The following is a 15,359-nucleotide window of genomic DNA, read 5'->3' on the forward strand; positions in this document are numbered from 1 at the left end:
TGGGGGGGTATGGAGGAGTCCAAGGGGACCCAAATTAGTAGAAGGCATGTGGGGAAATACGGAGGGTGTAAGGGGGGATCAGATGGGCATGGGGAATTAAGGGAGGGTCTGGGAGAGGCATGATGAGCTATGGGGGATATGGGGTACAAAGGGAATCTGTGGATCTGTGGGATAGTATGAGAGTACCTGGGGGGCAGTGGGGGCATGGGGGTCTATGGGGAATATGGGGAGCCCAAGGGAGCTATGGAGAAGACTGGGGGCTGACGGGACATGGGGAGCTTTGTGGGAGCACAGGGGGGACCAGGGGGCATGAGGGACTAAGACAAACATGGGAGGGAGTGAAAGGGGACCCTGGGGAGTGGGGAACCAGGGTAACAAGGCAAGGGGGCACAGGGACCTGAGGGAATCCCTTTAAGACCCCATCCCTGGTAATGCCCTGTGCACAGCCCTGCCGCCCTGTGCCGAGGATCCACACCTTTGGAAAGGGGGAGCAGGCAATGAGGAGAGACCCCCACATCCCCCCCACCATGCGGGGCTGGCTGCACAAGCAGGTGGGGCTGAGGGGAACAGCGGGACGGGGGGGGTGCGTGGTTGTAGGACCACAGGTGACTGGGGAGGGGGGATTCAGGGGGACTGTGAAGTAGGGTGTGCTGGGGAAAGATTAGGGGATTGGGGGGGGGGGGGGGGCCGGAAGGGCTTGTGGGGGGTCAGTGGGTGCTGGAGGTTAGGGGTAGGGTCTGGGTTTAGGGGATTCCTAATGGAGTTATGGAGTTTGGAGAAGTCTGGGGAGGGTTATGGGTCCTGGAGATGTTTGGGAATGTTGGAGGGGTCTGGGGGGAAGCTGTAGAAGCTGGTGGGTTGTAGGTTTTGGGGGGATCCAACGGGTTTGGGACAGGTCTCAGGGGGCTCTGTGTTTGGGGTGCTGGCTCAGCCCCCTTTTTACCTCCCCAGGACAGCTCAGGGCTGAGGCTCTGGAAGCGGCGCTGGTTTGTGCTGGTTGATCTCTGCCTCTACTACTACAGGGGTGAGGCGAGGGGCAGGGGATGGGCTTGTGACAGGGGTCAGGGGCTTCTTGGGGCTCCCTGGGGCAGGGTCTGGGGGAACTCAGGGGGTCAGTGGAGCCCCCACCATAGGACTGGAGCTCTGCAGGGTTCGGAGAGGTCCCTGGGGCTGCCCCCCTGAATCCTCCCCTGCCCTCAGACAGCAGCGAGCAGCGAGTACGGGGGGGGCTCCCCCTACCTGGCTACAGGATCCGCGTCCTGGCCCCCAACACCAGCAGCCCTCGCTTCCTCTTCACGGTCAGTCGGGGGGGGGAACTCCCAAACAGGGGGCAACAACAGCTGCCGTTCTGCAGCCGAGGTTGGGACCCCAAAGCCCAGTTCACCATGTGGGTCTTGGGGTGCTGTGGCTGAATAAGTGCTGGGGGGAGAAAGCGGGGGTCCAGGCCCATTGCTGGCTCATTGCTCCCCCAGGTCGAGCACCCCGGGATGCGGAGCTACGTGCTGGGGGCTGACAGCCCTGAGGAGCTGGGGGCCTGGATGTGCAGTTTGCGGCACTCTGCCTCACCCCTGGGGGGGTGAGCCCCAAACTGGGAAACATGGGGGGAGGGGGAGCTGGGGGCTATGGGGGCTCATGGGGAATATAGGGGCCGCGTGGGGGAGGATATGGAGGGGCTATAGGGGGCATGGAAGGGGTAATGGTGGGCTATAGGGGGCTATGGGTGGTTATGGAGCTTTATGGAGGTTTACAAGGAGGTCACAGAAAGCCATAGAGAAGTCATGGGTGGATACAAGGAGGCTACGGTCGTGGAGGACAATGGGGGGGTATGGAGTAGATAAGGGAAGGCCACAGGAGGTCTTGAGGGCCTATGGAAGCCAAGGTGGGACTATGGAGGGTTACGGAGAGGCCACATGGGGCTAAGGGGGGCAATGAGGGGTTGTGAGGCACAAAATGGGGATTGTAGGGAGTGATGGAGGGAAGCGGGAGTCCATGGGGAGCTATGGGTGGGGGGGTCGCACGGCTCCCACAGGCGGGGCTGGGGGCTATCAGTGCTTTAACCCCGCCCCCAGCCCGGCCCCGCCCCGCCCAGCGCTCCCGAGCACGCCCGCCCCGGAGGAAGCCCCGCCTCACGGCCAGCTCCGCCCCTCCGTGGCAACGACCAATCAACAGCTGACGCCGCCGGCCGTAGGAGGGCTTAGGGATGCAAAAGAAGGCACCGCAGCCAATCAAGAACCGACTTTTCCAAGGGAGACCTCTGATTGGCTGCTGGCATCTGGAGGCACGGCCGCGCAGGCGGCAGCCAATGAGATCTCTCTGTGGCCGTGGGAACAAAGCATTGTGGGTAGCCGGGGGCTCGAGGACGGAAGAGAAGGCGTGGCCAACGGGTCGGCGCGGCAGCCAATCAGAATCACCCTTCTGCACGCCAGCTTTTGAGGGCGGGGCCAGCGCGGTGCCACGCCCGATGAGGGGCAGAGTCCGATGGTGGGCGTGGCTATATTTAACCACGCCCCAAGGCGCCCCGCCCCGGGAAGATGGCGGCGGCGCGGGCAGGAGGCGGTGCGGTGCTGCTGCGGCGGCTGCAAGGCGGCGGCGGCTGCGGGGCCCTCGGCGGGGCGCGGTGAGCGGAGCCCGGCCCCTCCCTGCCCGCCCCGCGGCCCGGAACCCCCCATGGCCCATCATCTCCCCAGGCTCCATCATTCCCCTCAGGTCCCATCATTCCCCCGACGCCCCGTTTCTTTCCCAGGCCCATCTTTTCCCTCAGGCCCAGAAACCCGCAGCTCCCATCTCTTCTCCTTCAGCTCCTGTCTCCCCCCAGGCCCCATTTCCGCCCTTCCCTTGGTCCTCCTCTCAGCTCCCACCCCCCCCCTCAGCTCTCCTCGCCCCCCGGCACCCATCTTTCCCCTAGAAGGCCCCAACCCCCCTCCCCCAGTCTTTCCCCTCGGCCTTCATCTCCCCCTCCAGCATCCATCTCCCCTTATCTCAGCCCCATCTCCCCCAATCTCAACCCCTTTATCTCCCACCCCATCTCCCCCCGCCGTGGTTCAGGGCCTGCTGTCACCCTGTGCCCTCGCTGAGCGTCCAGGGCCGCTGACCCCACGCCGTTAATACATTACCAGGCCCTGCCGCTCTGTGGGCAAAGGTCTGACCGAGTGCACTGCCTCTGTGTCATCTCTGTCACCCTACACCCCTGGGCAGGGCCACCGCGAAATGAATGAGACCTCTCCCTGGGGATCACTGGGTGAGGGAGCACGCAGCCCTGGGGCTGGGTTGGGAATGGAACAAGATCCCTCCTCTGCTTCCCATTTTCCCCCCACATCAGACCACAGCCATTGTGCCCAGCTGTATCCTCCCCCCCTCAATCCCCCCCCAAGCCCTGCTGACAGCGTGGTCCCGCAGGGCATACTCACAGGATGCTGAGGGCAGCTGGTTCCGCTCCCTGTTTGTGCACAAGGTGGATCCACGCAAGGATGCCCATTCCAATCTTCTGTCCAAGAAAGAGACCAGCAACCTCTACAAGATCCAGTGTGAGTGACACCACAGGCAGAGGGTGCACACCCCTCCCAGGCCCTTGCAGCTTGATAACGCAGCCGCTCATCCTGCTCTCTCTTGTGACATTGCGTCTTGCCATCTTTCCCCCACAGTTCACAATGTGAAGCCAGAATGTCTGGATGCCTACAACAGCCTGACGTGAGCTGGGGGACTGCCCACTATCTCCTGGGGACTGGGAGGGGGTCAATTGGGGGTGTCGGGGGGATTTTGGAATCTCTTGTGCTGGGCTGAGAAGGCAAATGGGGATGTTGGGAGCATTCTGGGGTCAGAAACTCAGCACTTTTCTTGCTGAGAGAGACGCGGCTGCTGCTTGCCAGCTCCAGCTGCCCCCTTTCTCCCATCTGGGGCAGCCCAGGAGCACCCCATAAACCACCTCCTGTACCTCCTGCAGGGAGGAGGTGCTGCCCAAGCTGCACTCAGATGCCGATTACCCTTGTGACCTGGTTGGGAACTGGAATACGTGGTATGGGGAGCAGGACCAAGCAGGTGAGGGCTGCATTTCTGCAGGAGCAGACGACCCTGTATGGCCGTGACCCTGAGGGGATGTGGGATGAATCCTGGTCATTCGGGAGGGGGGCTCCCTGGTGCTTTCCCCTTCTGCCAGACCTTACTGTCCCATCCCAGTGCACCTCTGGCGCTTCTCTGGTGGGTACCCAGCCCTCATGGACTGCATGAACAAGCTGAAGCAGAATAAGGTACCACTCACATTGGTGGCCAAATGTGGGGTGTCCATGCTCCCATCATCTTGCCCTGAGTCTCGGCTGTCCACAGGAGTACCTGGATTTCCGCAAGGAGAGGAGCCACATGCTGCTGTCCCGCAGGAACCAACTGCTGCTGGAGTTCAGCTTTTGGAATGAGCCCCTGCCCCGCAAGGGGCCCAACATCTACGAGCTGAGGACCTACAAGCTCAAGGTGAGGCATGAAATGTTTCATCCCAGGCATGGCACTGGAACCCAGGGGATCCCAGAGCCCTGCTATATGTGCTGGGGTCTGCAAAGCAGCCTGTGATCTGCAGGTGTTTGGGGTCACTTGCGCTCTGGCTGTGAGTTGGCCCTGGGCAGAGGGAGAAGGTGATACTTGGGGTGCAGCTGCCTTATCCTGTTGTTTATTTCCTCTGTTTGCAGCCAGGGACCATGATCGAGTGGGGCAATAACTGGTGAGTGGCTGCTTTATGCAACTGGTGTTCTGCATATGGCCAGGTGATGCTGGCCCTTGGACCCATTCCTGCATCCTTGTTCCTGTGGTGGTGGCACAGATGAAGCTTTGGCCGCTCTCAGCACGGGGACATAAGAGCTGAGCGCAGGGAGAGCTGTGCCAGCCCTGGTGTTTCTCTCCATCTCACCAGGGCTCGGGCCATAAAGTACCGCCAGGAGAACCAGGAGGCAGTGGGCGGCTTCTTCTCTCAGATCGGGGAGCTGTATGTCGTGCACCACCTCTGGGGTAATCACGTTCATCTCACCCACCCCACACTGGCACCCCACCACCTTGTGCACCCCAAAGCCCATACACCATTCCCCAGGGGCTGCAGGGGGGGGTTAGGAACAAGGTTTCCCTCCTTGCAGCCTACAAGGACCTGCAGTCCCGTGAGGAGACAAGGAATGCGGCGTGGAGGAAGCGGGGCTGGGATGAGAATGTCTACTACACGGGTGAGCACAGGGGCTGGGGCTGTCCCTGTCCCTGTGGCAGAGCTGCGAGGTGACCCCACCCCCGTTGTGTTGTGCAGTGCCGCTGATTCGGACGATGGAGTCCCGGATCATGATCCCCCTGAAGATCTCCCCGCTGCAATGAACTGGGACACGTGCTGCCTGCCCCAGCTCTGCTGGGAAGTGCTGGGGGCGTCTTCTCCCATTTTGGGGTGTCTTGAAGGGGGCAGGGGGGGGAAAGGGTGAGAGCCCGACCCCCTGGGCTCAGCTGCCCCCTGTTTGTGGGGACCTGCAGGTGCCGCAGTGCACCCCGTGTTGCCATTGGCCCTCCATGCTGGGGGCAAACCCTCAGAAGCCCTCCTGAGAGGTGAGCTGGGGGCTGCTCATAATTACTGCTAACGAGCTGCTCGTCGGATGCGTGTCCCCGCCGGGCTGTGGGATGTCACCAATTAAATATTTAATTGCCAGTGTCCGTGTCTGGGGAGAAGGGAGCACTGGGGACACGGGGACCCTCACGCATGAGGTGTCCTTATGCTGAGACCATCGAGAGTGCCCTCTGCACCCTCGGTGTCCCTGATGCTATCGGGGAGCCCGCACCGCACCACCCAATGAGGCCATAGGCCACGTCCCTTTGTGCAAACCACGCCCACATTCTGACAGACCACGCCCCCTTCGGGCGCAAGGCCACGCCCAGTGCAGCTCTAGTCGGGCTCTTCCGGCCACGGTCCTCCAAGAGCGGGCAGCCCGGCAGGGGGCGCTGGTCATCGCGTCTCTCCGGGCCGCGCTATGCTGCTCCGTGACGTCACTTCCGGGGGGGAGCTGAGGCGGGTGGCGGGGTGAGCGCGAGGCTTCGCCGGAGCCCGTGGGGGTGTGAGGGGTGTTGGTTGGGCGGGGAGGGGACGGAGGGGTCCCGGGGGGGAGCTGGGGGTAGGGAGCGGGGAGCTGGAGGCGAACGGCCGGGACACGGTGCCCCCGAGGGGGTAGCAGGGCTGGAGGCGTCGCCTGGGCCTGGCTGAGGAGGAGCGGCCGGGCATCCCGGAGCGCAGCCTTACCGCCCGTCCGCAGCCCTCGGCCGGCAGCGTCATGTCCTCGGACTCCAGCAAGAAGAGGAAGCCCAAAGTGATCCGAACGGATGGGGGCCCGCAGGAGGGCAAGCGGGGCAAGGCCGATGGCGAGCAGGTAAAGCGCGGCCGGGAATGGTGTGTGGTGAACGGTGCTGGGTCAGAGCCAACCCTCAGCACCTCGGAAACTGAACTGCCCCTCTCCCTTCTGACTCCTTGAGGACACGCGGTGCTCAGGGAGGCAGCGAGCAGAAGGCTGGAAGGGCCCTCGGTGTTCCTGGGTTACCTCGGGACGCTCACATGAGGCTCAGGGCCAAAGTTTTGTCAGCTTCTGTCAGCGGGGCTTCTTCTCTGCTGTAACCTCGGCACACTGCAGCAGCACAGCACCCCTTTCAGCTCGCATTGACTACATTGACAGGCAGCCTGTGTTTTCCAGTGTCTGTGTCCTGGATTGGTTACTGAGTTGTCATTCAATGTACAAAATCTCAAGCTAATGCAGCAAAGAATTGAGCCCAGCCATGTGTTTCTCACTACCCTTTTTTGTAAACATGTAAGAGCGAGCAGTGCAGGTACTTTTGCCCTTTGCAGGATGCTCGGTACTACAGTGAGGAGTGTGAGGTTGATCTCCGGGACCCCATCAAGGACTATGAGCTCTACAAAGAGACGTGCCAGGAGCTTCAGAGGCTCATGGCAGAAATCCAGGAGCTGAAGAGCAGAGGCGTCAAGGACAATGTAAGGAGAACCTTGAGTGCTTGGTTTTCTGTTATTTTTCAGGGAATCTGAAAGGAGCAGAAGCCGTGCCGTGTTCTGGGGAAAATTAGGCAAATGGAACAGTCTGTGTTAAATAAAGTTATGTATGATGAAGCTGAGGCGTGTGGTCTTTGGCTGAGCGATCTTTGCTCAGAATTACTGACCTCTGAGGCATGGCTGGGGAGTGTGCTGATGAGCTGGGACTCGGGGGCAGAACTGAGCTCCTGTGGATACCAGAAAGCCCTCTGGTTGTGTCCAGCAACGCGAGGCTCCCCTGGAACCCCAGTAACACCAGCACTGCCCTGCAGAGGAGCGCAGAGCCCCGCTCGTCTCGGTGCTCGAAGAAAAGGCTGCAGCAGGGGCTCTGTAGTGAGCCTGAGCTGCTTCACACATTTCCCTCCTGCCTCTCAGGCCTCTGAGATAGACGAGCGACGCGTTCAGAGCTGCGTGCACTTCATGACCCTGAAGAAGCTCAATCGGCTGGCTCACATTCGGCTGAAGAAGGGCCGAGATCAGACCCATGAGGTACGGAGTGGGCGGTGAGCGCAGGACGGGGGGTTCTGAGGAGCAGAGATGCTGCAGTTTCTGCTCCCTGTGCGTGCATGTGCAGAACCAAACCACAGCCAGGTGGTGCTTTCTGTGCTGGGGGTTTGCTAGGAGGCTTTTCTGCAGGAAGGCAGAGGCTGTAGTTGCAATGGCTTGCAAAAGAGGGCCGTCTTCTCCTGTCATGTAATGGTGAGTCAGATGGTCTTGAGCCTGGTGAGCTGCAAGCCTGAGAAACATCTGCTGATTGGCCTCAGAATTCTTAGCCATGCTTCTGGAAGATTTTTTCTGCTATATTTGAGCAGTGTTTATTTTAATTATATTACTGAGGATACAGGAATAGAACGGGATCTGACCCACATGCCTTAACAGGTCTGCCTTGTTTCTGTCCCAGGCTGCCTTCCTAGAAGGCACCAGGATCAATGTAATGCGATGAATGTTTGCTTTCACACTCCCTGAAAATGTCTTTTTTCCTTTTGAGTTTTCGCACTCCCCAAAACCTGGGTGGTAACAGAGTCTTTGCAGCACTGGGGTTGCCACAAGTGCATCCTCTCTGCATGTGTCCCTTCCTGCTGTGCTCACTGGCTGTGTCTGTGTTTTAGGCGAAGCAGAAGGTTGATGCCTATCACCTGCAGCTCCAGAATTTGCTTTATGAGGTGATGCACCTGCAGAAAGAGATCACCAAATGCCTGGAGTTCAAGTGAGTTTGATGGGGGAGGAGGAGGAGTGGCTGTGTGCGTTTGCCACCCTTCCCTGATCCAGTTGTTCTGTCTCTGCAGATCGAAGCATGAGGAGATCGAACTGGTGAGCCTGGAGGAGTTTTACAGCGAGGCTCCCACCGAAATCAGCCGACCTGACATCACCCTGACTGAGCCCCACCAGCAGACCCTTGCCCGCCTGGACTGGGAACTGGAGCAGCGTAAGAGGTGGGTCCATTCTGCATCATTCATTGCTCTCTGCGCTGCAGGACAGTGCTCCCTGCACACAGCCCAGCCTGCACAGCCTCTCGGTGAAGCAAACAGCAAAGGTAAAGGTTGTTACAGCGTTACAAAATCCCCCCTGTGGAGGAAGTGGCAGATTTATTGTGTGGCTGTGCCCTGGTTATGAAGGTTCACCCCTTGCATTATGACAACAAAGGCATTTTAGCCGTCCCAGGGAATCCACACGTGCTCACTCCTTGAGGCAGTGCCCGTCAGTGCTGGCTCTTAAGCATCAATAGGAGAAAACTAATTTTGTAGCTCGTTTCTGGCGTGACCAGTGTGTGCTCAGAGGGAATGAGGCGCCCATCCAGCGTGGCGGTGATACTGAAGGATGGGCAGTTACGCACTTGGGCCCAGAGCCCTGTTCTGCAAGATGTGCCACGCAGGGCAAAGCAGTGGCTGTTCTGTCTGCTGTGCTGTGGTGTGAGGAACGAGTTTAAGTGGCTCGGTTTGTCTGCTTGTGGCACCATCCCAGTGCAGGATCTGACCCCCAGCGTCCCTCCCCTGACGTGGCCAGACAAGGAGATTCACCCCTTGTGAAAACCAGACGTACCATAATTCTTTGTGACATCCAGCAGGTGTTTCAGAAGGATCAGTCTAAGCTGCCAGCAGATGCTGTGGGAACAGCACCGCTCAGAATAGCTGTGCTGATAACCAATAAGAGGTGCTGCAGAAGCTTGCAGAGGACTGCTCAACCTGGAGATTTAAGGTTCTCATTAGTGCTGCTTGTTCATTGCAAGCTGTGTGAAAGGTGAAGAAGAATTCAGTTGAGCATGCCCCACATTGCACAACAAAACACTGGGAAACTTTGTAGTTTCCAGTCTTCGTCCCACCGTGTTTAGGAGCACCACGTTTCGTCACTGTGGTGGGAAATTGTCTTTTCAGCTGCCCCAGGAGTGCAGCGGGCACTTTGCAATGCTCCGAGGGCTGTTAGCTTCCCTCCACAGTGGTCGTGTTGCTGTTCCCAGCTCTGCCACTAAGCGGTGTGTTGGATTTGTCTGGGCTCAGTTCAGAAGCTGCCTCGTGAGCGGTGTGAGGGCTCTGCTCCTCTCTCTGGCTCCATCGCAGAGAGCTCAGCAGCGGTGTCTGAAAGCTGCACTTCAGACCTGCTGTGTGTAGGAAGCTGTTGTGCTGAGCCAGCACAGGGGCATTTGCTGTGTTGTGTTCTCAACCAGTGGGAAGCAGGGGCTGAAGAGGGGAGCATGTGAGCTCCATAGCAGGATTCCTTCTCTTGTGTCAGGTGCTTCCCAGGCGGTGTGCCCGAAAGCTCTGCTTTCTCTGTGCAGCTCTGCTATGTGAGAGGTGGCAGTGAACAGCAGTGAGGAGGCTGTGTGTGTTCTCCCTCAACAGAAGTGTAACCAGAGCTCAGAGAGTCATGGTGAATTTCCATTTTCCTTGTCTGTCTAGCCAGATGAGGAGGAGCACTTGTTAGTGTGCTAAGCCTCGACTCAGGAGTTTATCTCAGTTGTAGCTGGAATGACACAAAGTGGAGAAGCCTTCTTTGGAGCTTAGTAGGGTCCGGAGGATCCCAGTTGTGTCCTGTCAGCAGAGCTGATTTGGGAGCAGATCTGCTGAGAGAAGCTCTGCTGCCCTTCCTCCAGGTACAACGCAAAGCTGAGCTTCCACTTCCTCTCCCTTGTTTAGAGTTCTTGACAGCCTCCACCCGTCCTTGGCATTGAGAGCACTTTGTGTGTCGCTGCGTCAGCCCTGACTTCCTGCAGGGACTTCTGTTAGGTCAGGAAAGCTGAGGCTGATGACCCAAGGTGGCCCTGCAGGCTGTGGCACTGTGCTGTATGCTGCTAACCCAATTCCCACCCTTAGACTGGCAGAGAGGTACAAGGAATGCCAGACCATCAAGGAGAAGATCCTGAAGGAGATTGAAGTGAAAAAGGAGTATCTGAGCAGCCTCCAGCCTCGCCTCAACAGCATTATGCAGGTACTTGCTGAGCCCTGCAGGAAAGGAAAAGGCCTTGGGAGCAAGTTGGTGTGCCCCAGGGGTTGTGTTGGTTAGGGACAGCATCTGGGGCCCTTTCCTTTCCAGTCAGCATGGCTTGAATCCCAGTCTGAAAGTGCAGGATCCCAGCAGAGCAAGCAGAAGTGTCAGAGCTGCTCCCTGCCTGGTTGGGTTTCCTCCAGAGCCTCCTTGTTTATGCGGCAATTCCTGCAGATGAAGAGTTCATTAAATGGGCCTTTCCCCAGAGAGCAGCGTGCAGCTCCAGCCCCTTGTGATCACCTTGGGAGGGGAGAAAAGGAGGAGGAACTGGGTTATTTTCAAACCCAAAAGTTTTCCTGCATGCTGTGCTGTGGGTTTGCTGTGGCCATCCCTGCATTTCACACTGCACTGCAGCTGCGTGGCCACTTCCAGCCTCCCGCTTGCCTTGGGATGGGGGGGGGGGGGTTGAGTGGGAATCGATGCTGTCCCTGGCCCTGAATGCTGTCCCTGCTGTTCCTCCAGGCCTCCCTGCCTGTCCAGGAGTACCTCTTCATGCCTTTCGACCAGGCACACAAGCAGTACGAGACAGCCCGGCACCTGCCGCCTCCCCTCTATGTTCTTTTTGTTCAAGCCAGTGCCTATGGTCAGGCCTGCGGTGAGCACGAGGGTCCTCAGGATTGCTGTGGGGGGTGGAGGGGCACGCTCCCCTCGTGGGCCAGATTTCACTGTGCCTGCAGAAAGCTGCCCTGGGGAGAATTGGTTGGCGTGGTTCATCCTGTCTGCTCTGCTGCCGCGTTCTGCTGAGCCCGGAGCAGCAGGGTGGCACCAAGGCCAGCACACTGAGGCAGCAGCATTTGAAACCTTGTTTGCTCAGCTTCCTTTGCTGGAAGAACTGCTTGGAAAGCTGGCTTCCCACCTCAGCGTCGAGGTTGACATGGATGGCTGCTTGCCTTTAGAGAGCTGCTGAGTGTGGGATGGATGCCAGGTTGTGCTGCCCATGGGTGGTGGTGACACTGGTGGTGGTGGGCACATGGGGTCTCTGCTGCTCTGCAGGGGCAGTGACCCACAGCTCACCTGAAAGCATCCCCACTCTTGGCTGGCTTTGTGTTTTGAGTTCTGTGGGAGGTGCTCTGTGCAGCAGCTCCTCTCAGTCAGGATGTCCCAGCAGGGCTCAGGGTCCCTCTGGCTGTCTGTATCTGTGGGATTACGTGAGAGCTGCAGTCTCACTGCTCAGCAGGAACAAGATTTCTTGCCCTAAACAGCTCCCTATGCATGGTGCCTACAACCCTGACAGCTCCTTGCTTTTTCTTCATGCTAGATGGACTTGGTTCTTGATATAAAAAAAATTGTGATATCGATGGCTTCCAGCAGCAGTCCTTAAGAACGCAGTGCTTTGCCTGCTCAGACCCCATCCTAGCAGGAGATCCAGCCCCACGTTAGCCTTGTGGGGCCCTACTGACAGCTCCTCTTCCTGCTGACCATTTGTTACAGCTTTATGGGGTTCTGTCTTGTGCAGCCATGGAGCAGGAGCTTCTTGGGGCAGGGCTGCAGCCTGACTTCCTTTCTGTGGGCTTAATAAACACCATATGGACATGTGCTTTTGGGGTTGTAGCTCACCAAGCTCCAACCTTGGCAGCTTGCACCATAACCTTTACTGTCTTTCCCACACAGGAGTGGGATCCGTGGCTTAATTTTCATGTCTCTTCCACAGACAAGAAGCTTGTTGTGGCCATTGAAGGCAGCGTAGAGGAAGCCAAAGCCTTGTACAAGCCACCTGAGGACTCGCAGGGTGAGTAGGGTGGTGTTGCTGCAGCCAGAGGGATTGTGTTCTGGGTATGTGAAGATGCTGGATAGAAACCCCGGGAGCTGATCACCCTCATCCCGTAATCATTCCTGAGAGGTGTTTGTGGCCCCCTTGTTACAGTGACTCTTAGTACTGAGGGAATGTTCTTGAGCAGGATGTCATGTCCCCGTTGGCCTGCATCCTGCCTTGTCCCTGCTCTAGCAATTTGGGTAACCTGGGATTGCTGTGGTCTCAGAGAGAGGGCTTGGTGGCCCTGCTGGCTGTGGGGAAACCCCCTCACCATGGGATTTGCTTCTCTCTTTGCATAGATGATGAGAGCGATTCTGACATGGAGGAGGAGCAGACCACGGTAAGGAACAGTGTTCTCCCCTTCTGGGGCCTCTCCCAGCACAGTGTGGTGTGGGCAAATTCATTTGCACCTGTGAGCTGGAAGCTGCTGGGGCTACTGGGCCTCAACGGGTCTGTGGACTCATCTTTGGACACTGCCAGTGTGTGGGGAGGTGTGCTGGCCTTAAATCTGTCTGTGTTCAAGGAGGAAGAACTGGCCTCAGCTGGGCACTCTGTGTTGACTGGGAGGAAAGAGGCTGCATTTCCAATTTCTGTCCTGAGCACAGGAGAGCAGGAGTACAAAGCTGCCCTGCTCACATCCCATCCGCAGCGGTGTCCGCCCTGCAGCTCTCCTGCAGGAGCTGCTCCACTTTGTATAAATAGTTTCCAGCCGAGGAGGCTGGAGTCCAGCAGGGATAGACTGGGACTCAGAGTGGTGGGCAGGGAAGGAAAGAGCAGCAGAAGAGGAGGAGAGGCCGAGGAGTGCTGGTCCAGGGCTGACAGTGCCGTTCTGCTCCCCCCAGAAGCGGCGCAGGCCCACCCTGGGTGTGCAGCTGGATGACAAACGCAAGGAGATGCTGAAGCGGCACCCGCTGTCTGTCACCATCGACCTGAAGTGCAAAGGTAAACTGGTGCTGGTGGCCCTGGGCACAGAGGGGTGCGAGAGCAGGTCAAGGAGCAACCTGCCACAGCTCAGTGCTGGAAGGGTCCTGACAGGTCTGCAGAGAGCAGCTGTTCCTTGCTGTCTTAGCAGGGCAGCAGAAGAATGTGTGCCCCTTCCTACAGGAAGCTCTGAGTACCGAGTGCTCCAAGCCAGAGCATGAAGCAATATTTCTCTTTCTTTCTGGCACAGATGAGAATGTGCTTCACCTGACCTTCTACTACTTGATGAACCTCAACATCATGACTGTGAAGACCAAGGTGACCACTGCTGCTGAGCTGGCAACTGCCATCAGTGCTGGGTGAGCAGAGCCCCGGGCTGTGTGTGGGTCCTGTGCTGTGCCCAGAATTTGTCACAGTCACCCTGCCCTGATGTCCTGCCCAGCTCTGCTCGTAAGCACAGCGATGCAGCACCAGAGGTGTGGTGGCGATGTCCCTCTGCTGAGCTGTAGGCTAACAGCCTTCCGTGCCCTGTGAGTCCCAGCTCTGTGAGAGCTGTGGGTGAGGTTTTATCCTCAGTCCCTCTCTCCTCCTTACCAGGGGCATCACTGATATCTTTGTGCAGTTGTAGGGTCTGATTCCTACTAGAATGGTAAGGAGGCCCTAAAGAGCCTCTGCACTTCTGTGTGAGGAGTGCTTTCACCTTGCAGGTCTATCCTGCCCTGACGGTGTCCTCCCTGTCAGCAGCATGGCCTTTCTGGGAGTCCTGCCAAGCTGCTGCAGCTGCCAGCATCCTCCTCCTCTTCATCTGCCCCATCCCCCATGGCAAAACGGGGCAGGCTGGGAACCTCTTAGAGCTGGAGGGGAACCTCTCCTCCTTGTTGCCTTTGGTTGGCATCTTGCAGCCAAACTGCTTTCCCCCCTCCTGCAGCCATTACCTGGCAGCTCCTTTCACCTGGTTGATCTGCAGGTCACCTTGCACTCAGTACCAGTGATGCAGCTTCCTTCCTGTGGGCTCCCCAGGGACTGCTGAAGCCTGATCTGTGTGAGGACTGGCTGCAGTGGCAGCTTTGGGAGCTTGCCCAGGGAGCTCAGGTCAGCTGCAAGCTCTCCTAGGCTGGAAGGTGGCTGAGGAAGAGGGAAGCAGGAGAAGGTGGCATGAAATACCCGAAAACAGACGCTGCCTCCCAGGCTGTTCCCATGAGGCCTCCCAGTCCTCCTGGGTTCTTTTTCTCTGTATGTACCCAAACCCCTCCATGCCAGGCCTTCCTGCTGGGATGAATCATGTGGAGGAGTCTCCTTAGCCCTGACTCGTTCCCTGGTGAGACCCCTGCAGGCAGGGTCCTTGCTTAGGAGACGCTGTGATAGCAGGATGTCTCTTGAGTCTCCTGTGACCCAGCCTAGATCCCCTACAGCCCTTTGTGCTTCCTAGGGCTTGTGAGTGTGGTCAGACGTGAAGAAATGTATTCTTTTTTAGCAGAGGGATTTTACCTTAGCTTGTTGGCTGGCATGCCATGCAGACCATGCCCTCTGTATGCTATGATTTCTGCTTTTTCCATACCCAGATTGCCATCAGTAGGTTTCAGAGTTTGTGCAGCGTGCCTATGAGCAGCTCCTGGGAACTCAGAGAGATGGTGCACTGTGATTTCCAGTTTCTTTACAACCAGGGAGACAGATTTTCAAGAGCAGAACTATGGGAAGACCACTCTGGGTGTCATGAAACCCAGCTTGGGGGTCATCCATCCCCAATCTCTGGGCTCGTAGCCTGTTAGCAGGTGCCCCAGAAAGACGTGAGGCCTGGGCTGCTGCATGATTCCTCTCTTCCTTCTCCTGCCAGCGACTTGCTCTCCCCAGACTCCCTCCTGAGCTGCCTGTACCCGGGAGACCATGGGAAGAAAACCCCCAATCCAGCCAACCAGTTCCAGTTTGACAAAGTGGGGTGAGTGGACCTCGTGCAGCCGGTGTCCTGCTAGTTGGCATTGGCTCAGGGTGGAAGAAGATGATGCCTGCTCCCTCATGGAGGAGGAAGTGCTCCGTGTGACCTTTCCTCTTTGTTCTTCAGCATCCTGACCTTGAGTGACTATGTGACAGAGCTGGGGCATCCCTATGTGTGGGTGCAGAAGCTGGGCGGCCTGCATTTCCCCAAGGATCAGCCTCAGGCACGTCTCT

At 58.0% G+C, this 15,359-nt stretch overlaps 2 protein-coding genes across 2 annotated transcripts; both read left to right on the top strand.

The window, feature by feature from the left end:
- The first annotated feature begins 2,516 nt into the window (after positions 1-2,516).
- Positions 2,517-5,659, top strand: NIPSNAP1 (nipsnap homolog 1). The gene is made up of 10 exons (XM_042832238.1): positions 2,517-2,617; positions 3,397-3,524; positions 3,642-3,687; positions 3,941-4,035; positions 4,174-4,244; positions 4,321-4,461; positions 4,674-4,705; positions 4,895-4,989; positions 5,112-5,195; positions 5,273-5,659. The coding sequence occupies exons 1-10, from the start codon at positions 2,532-2,534 to the stop codon at positions 5,335-5,337; spliced, it is 843 nt and encodes a 280-aa protein (XP_042688172.1). The 5' UTR covers positions 2,517-2,531; the 3' UTR covers positions 5,338-5,659.
- Positions 5,660-6,177: 518 nt separating this feature from the next.
- On the top strand, positions 6,178-15,353 carry LOC122167562 (THO complex subunit 5 homolog; the record flags this gene model as incomplete). The annotated part of the gene is made up of 13 exons (XM_042832239.1): positions 6,178-6,371; positions 6,842-6,985; positions 7,415-7,528; positions 8,149-8,246; positions 8,326-8,472; positions 10,348-10,462; positions 10,982-11,114; positions 12,171-12,248; positions 12,572-12,612; positions 13,115-13,214; positions 13,444-13,552; positions 15,028-15,129; positions 15,253-15,353. Coding segments are annotated over exons 1-13 (1,378 nt in total), but the record flags the coding sequence as incomplete, so codon positions are not given.
- Between the last annotated feature and the right edge of the window lie 6 nt (positions 15,354-15,359).

Source organism: Centrocercus urophasianus, unplaced genomic scaffold (genome assembly GCF_019232065.1).
Source record: "Centrocercus urophasianus isolate 14NV4802_14NV808 unplaced genomic scaffold, USGS_Curo_1.0 seq_376, whole genome shotgun sequence".
NCBI classification, from domain to species: Eukaryota; Metazoa; Chordata; class Aves; order Galliformes; family Phasianidae; genus Centrocercus; species Centrocercus urophasianus.

Bases quoted from the DNA above. Each gene is read 5' to 3' on its own strand.
- NIPSNAP1 (XM_042832238.1), top strand. From the start codon at position 2,532: ATGGCGGCGGCGCGGGCAGGAGGCGGTGCGGTGCTGCTGCGGCGGCTG. The intron at 3,688-3,940 runs GTGAGCTGGGGG...TACCTCCTGCAG, and splicing joins GATGCCTACAACAGCCTGAC to GGAGGAGGTGCTGCCCAAGC. The intron at 4,462-4,673 runs GTGAGGCATGAA...CTCTGTTTGCAG, and splicing joins TGAGGACCTACAAGCTCAAG to CCAGGGACCATGATCGAGTG.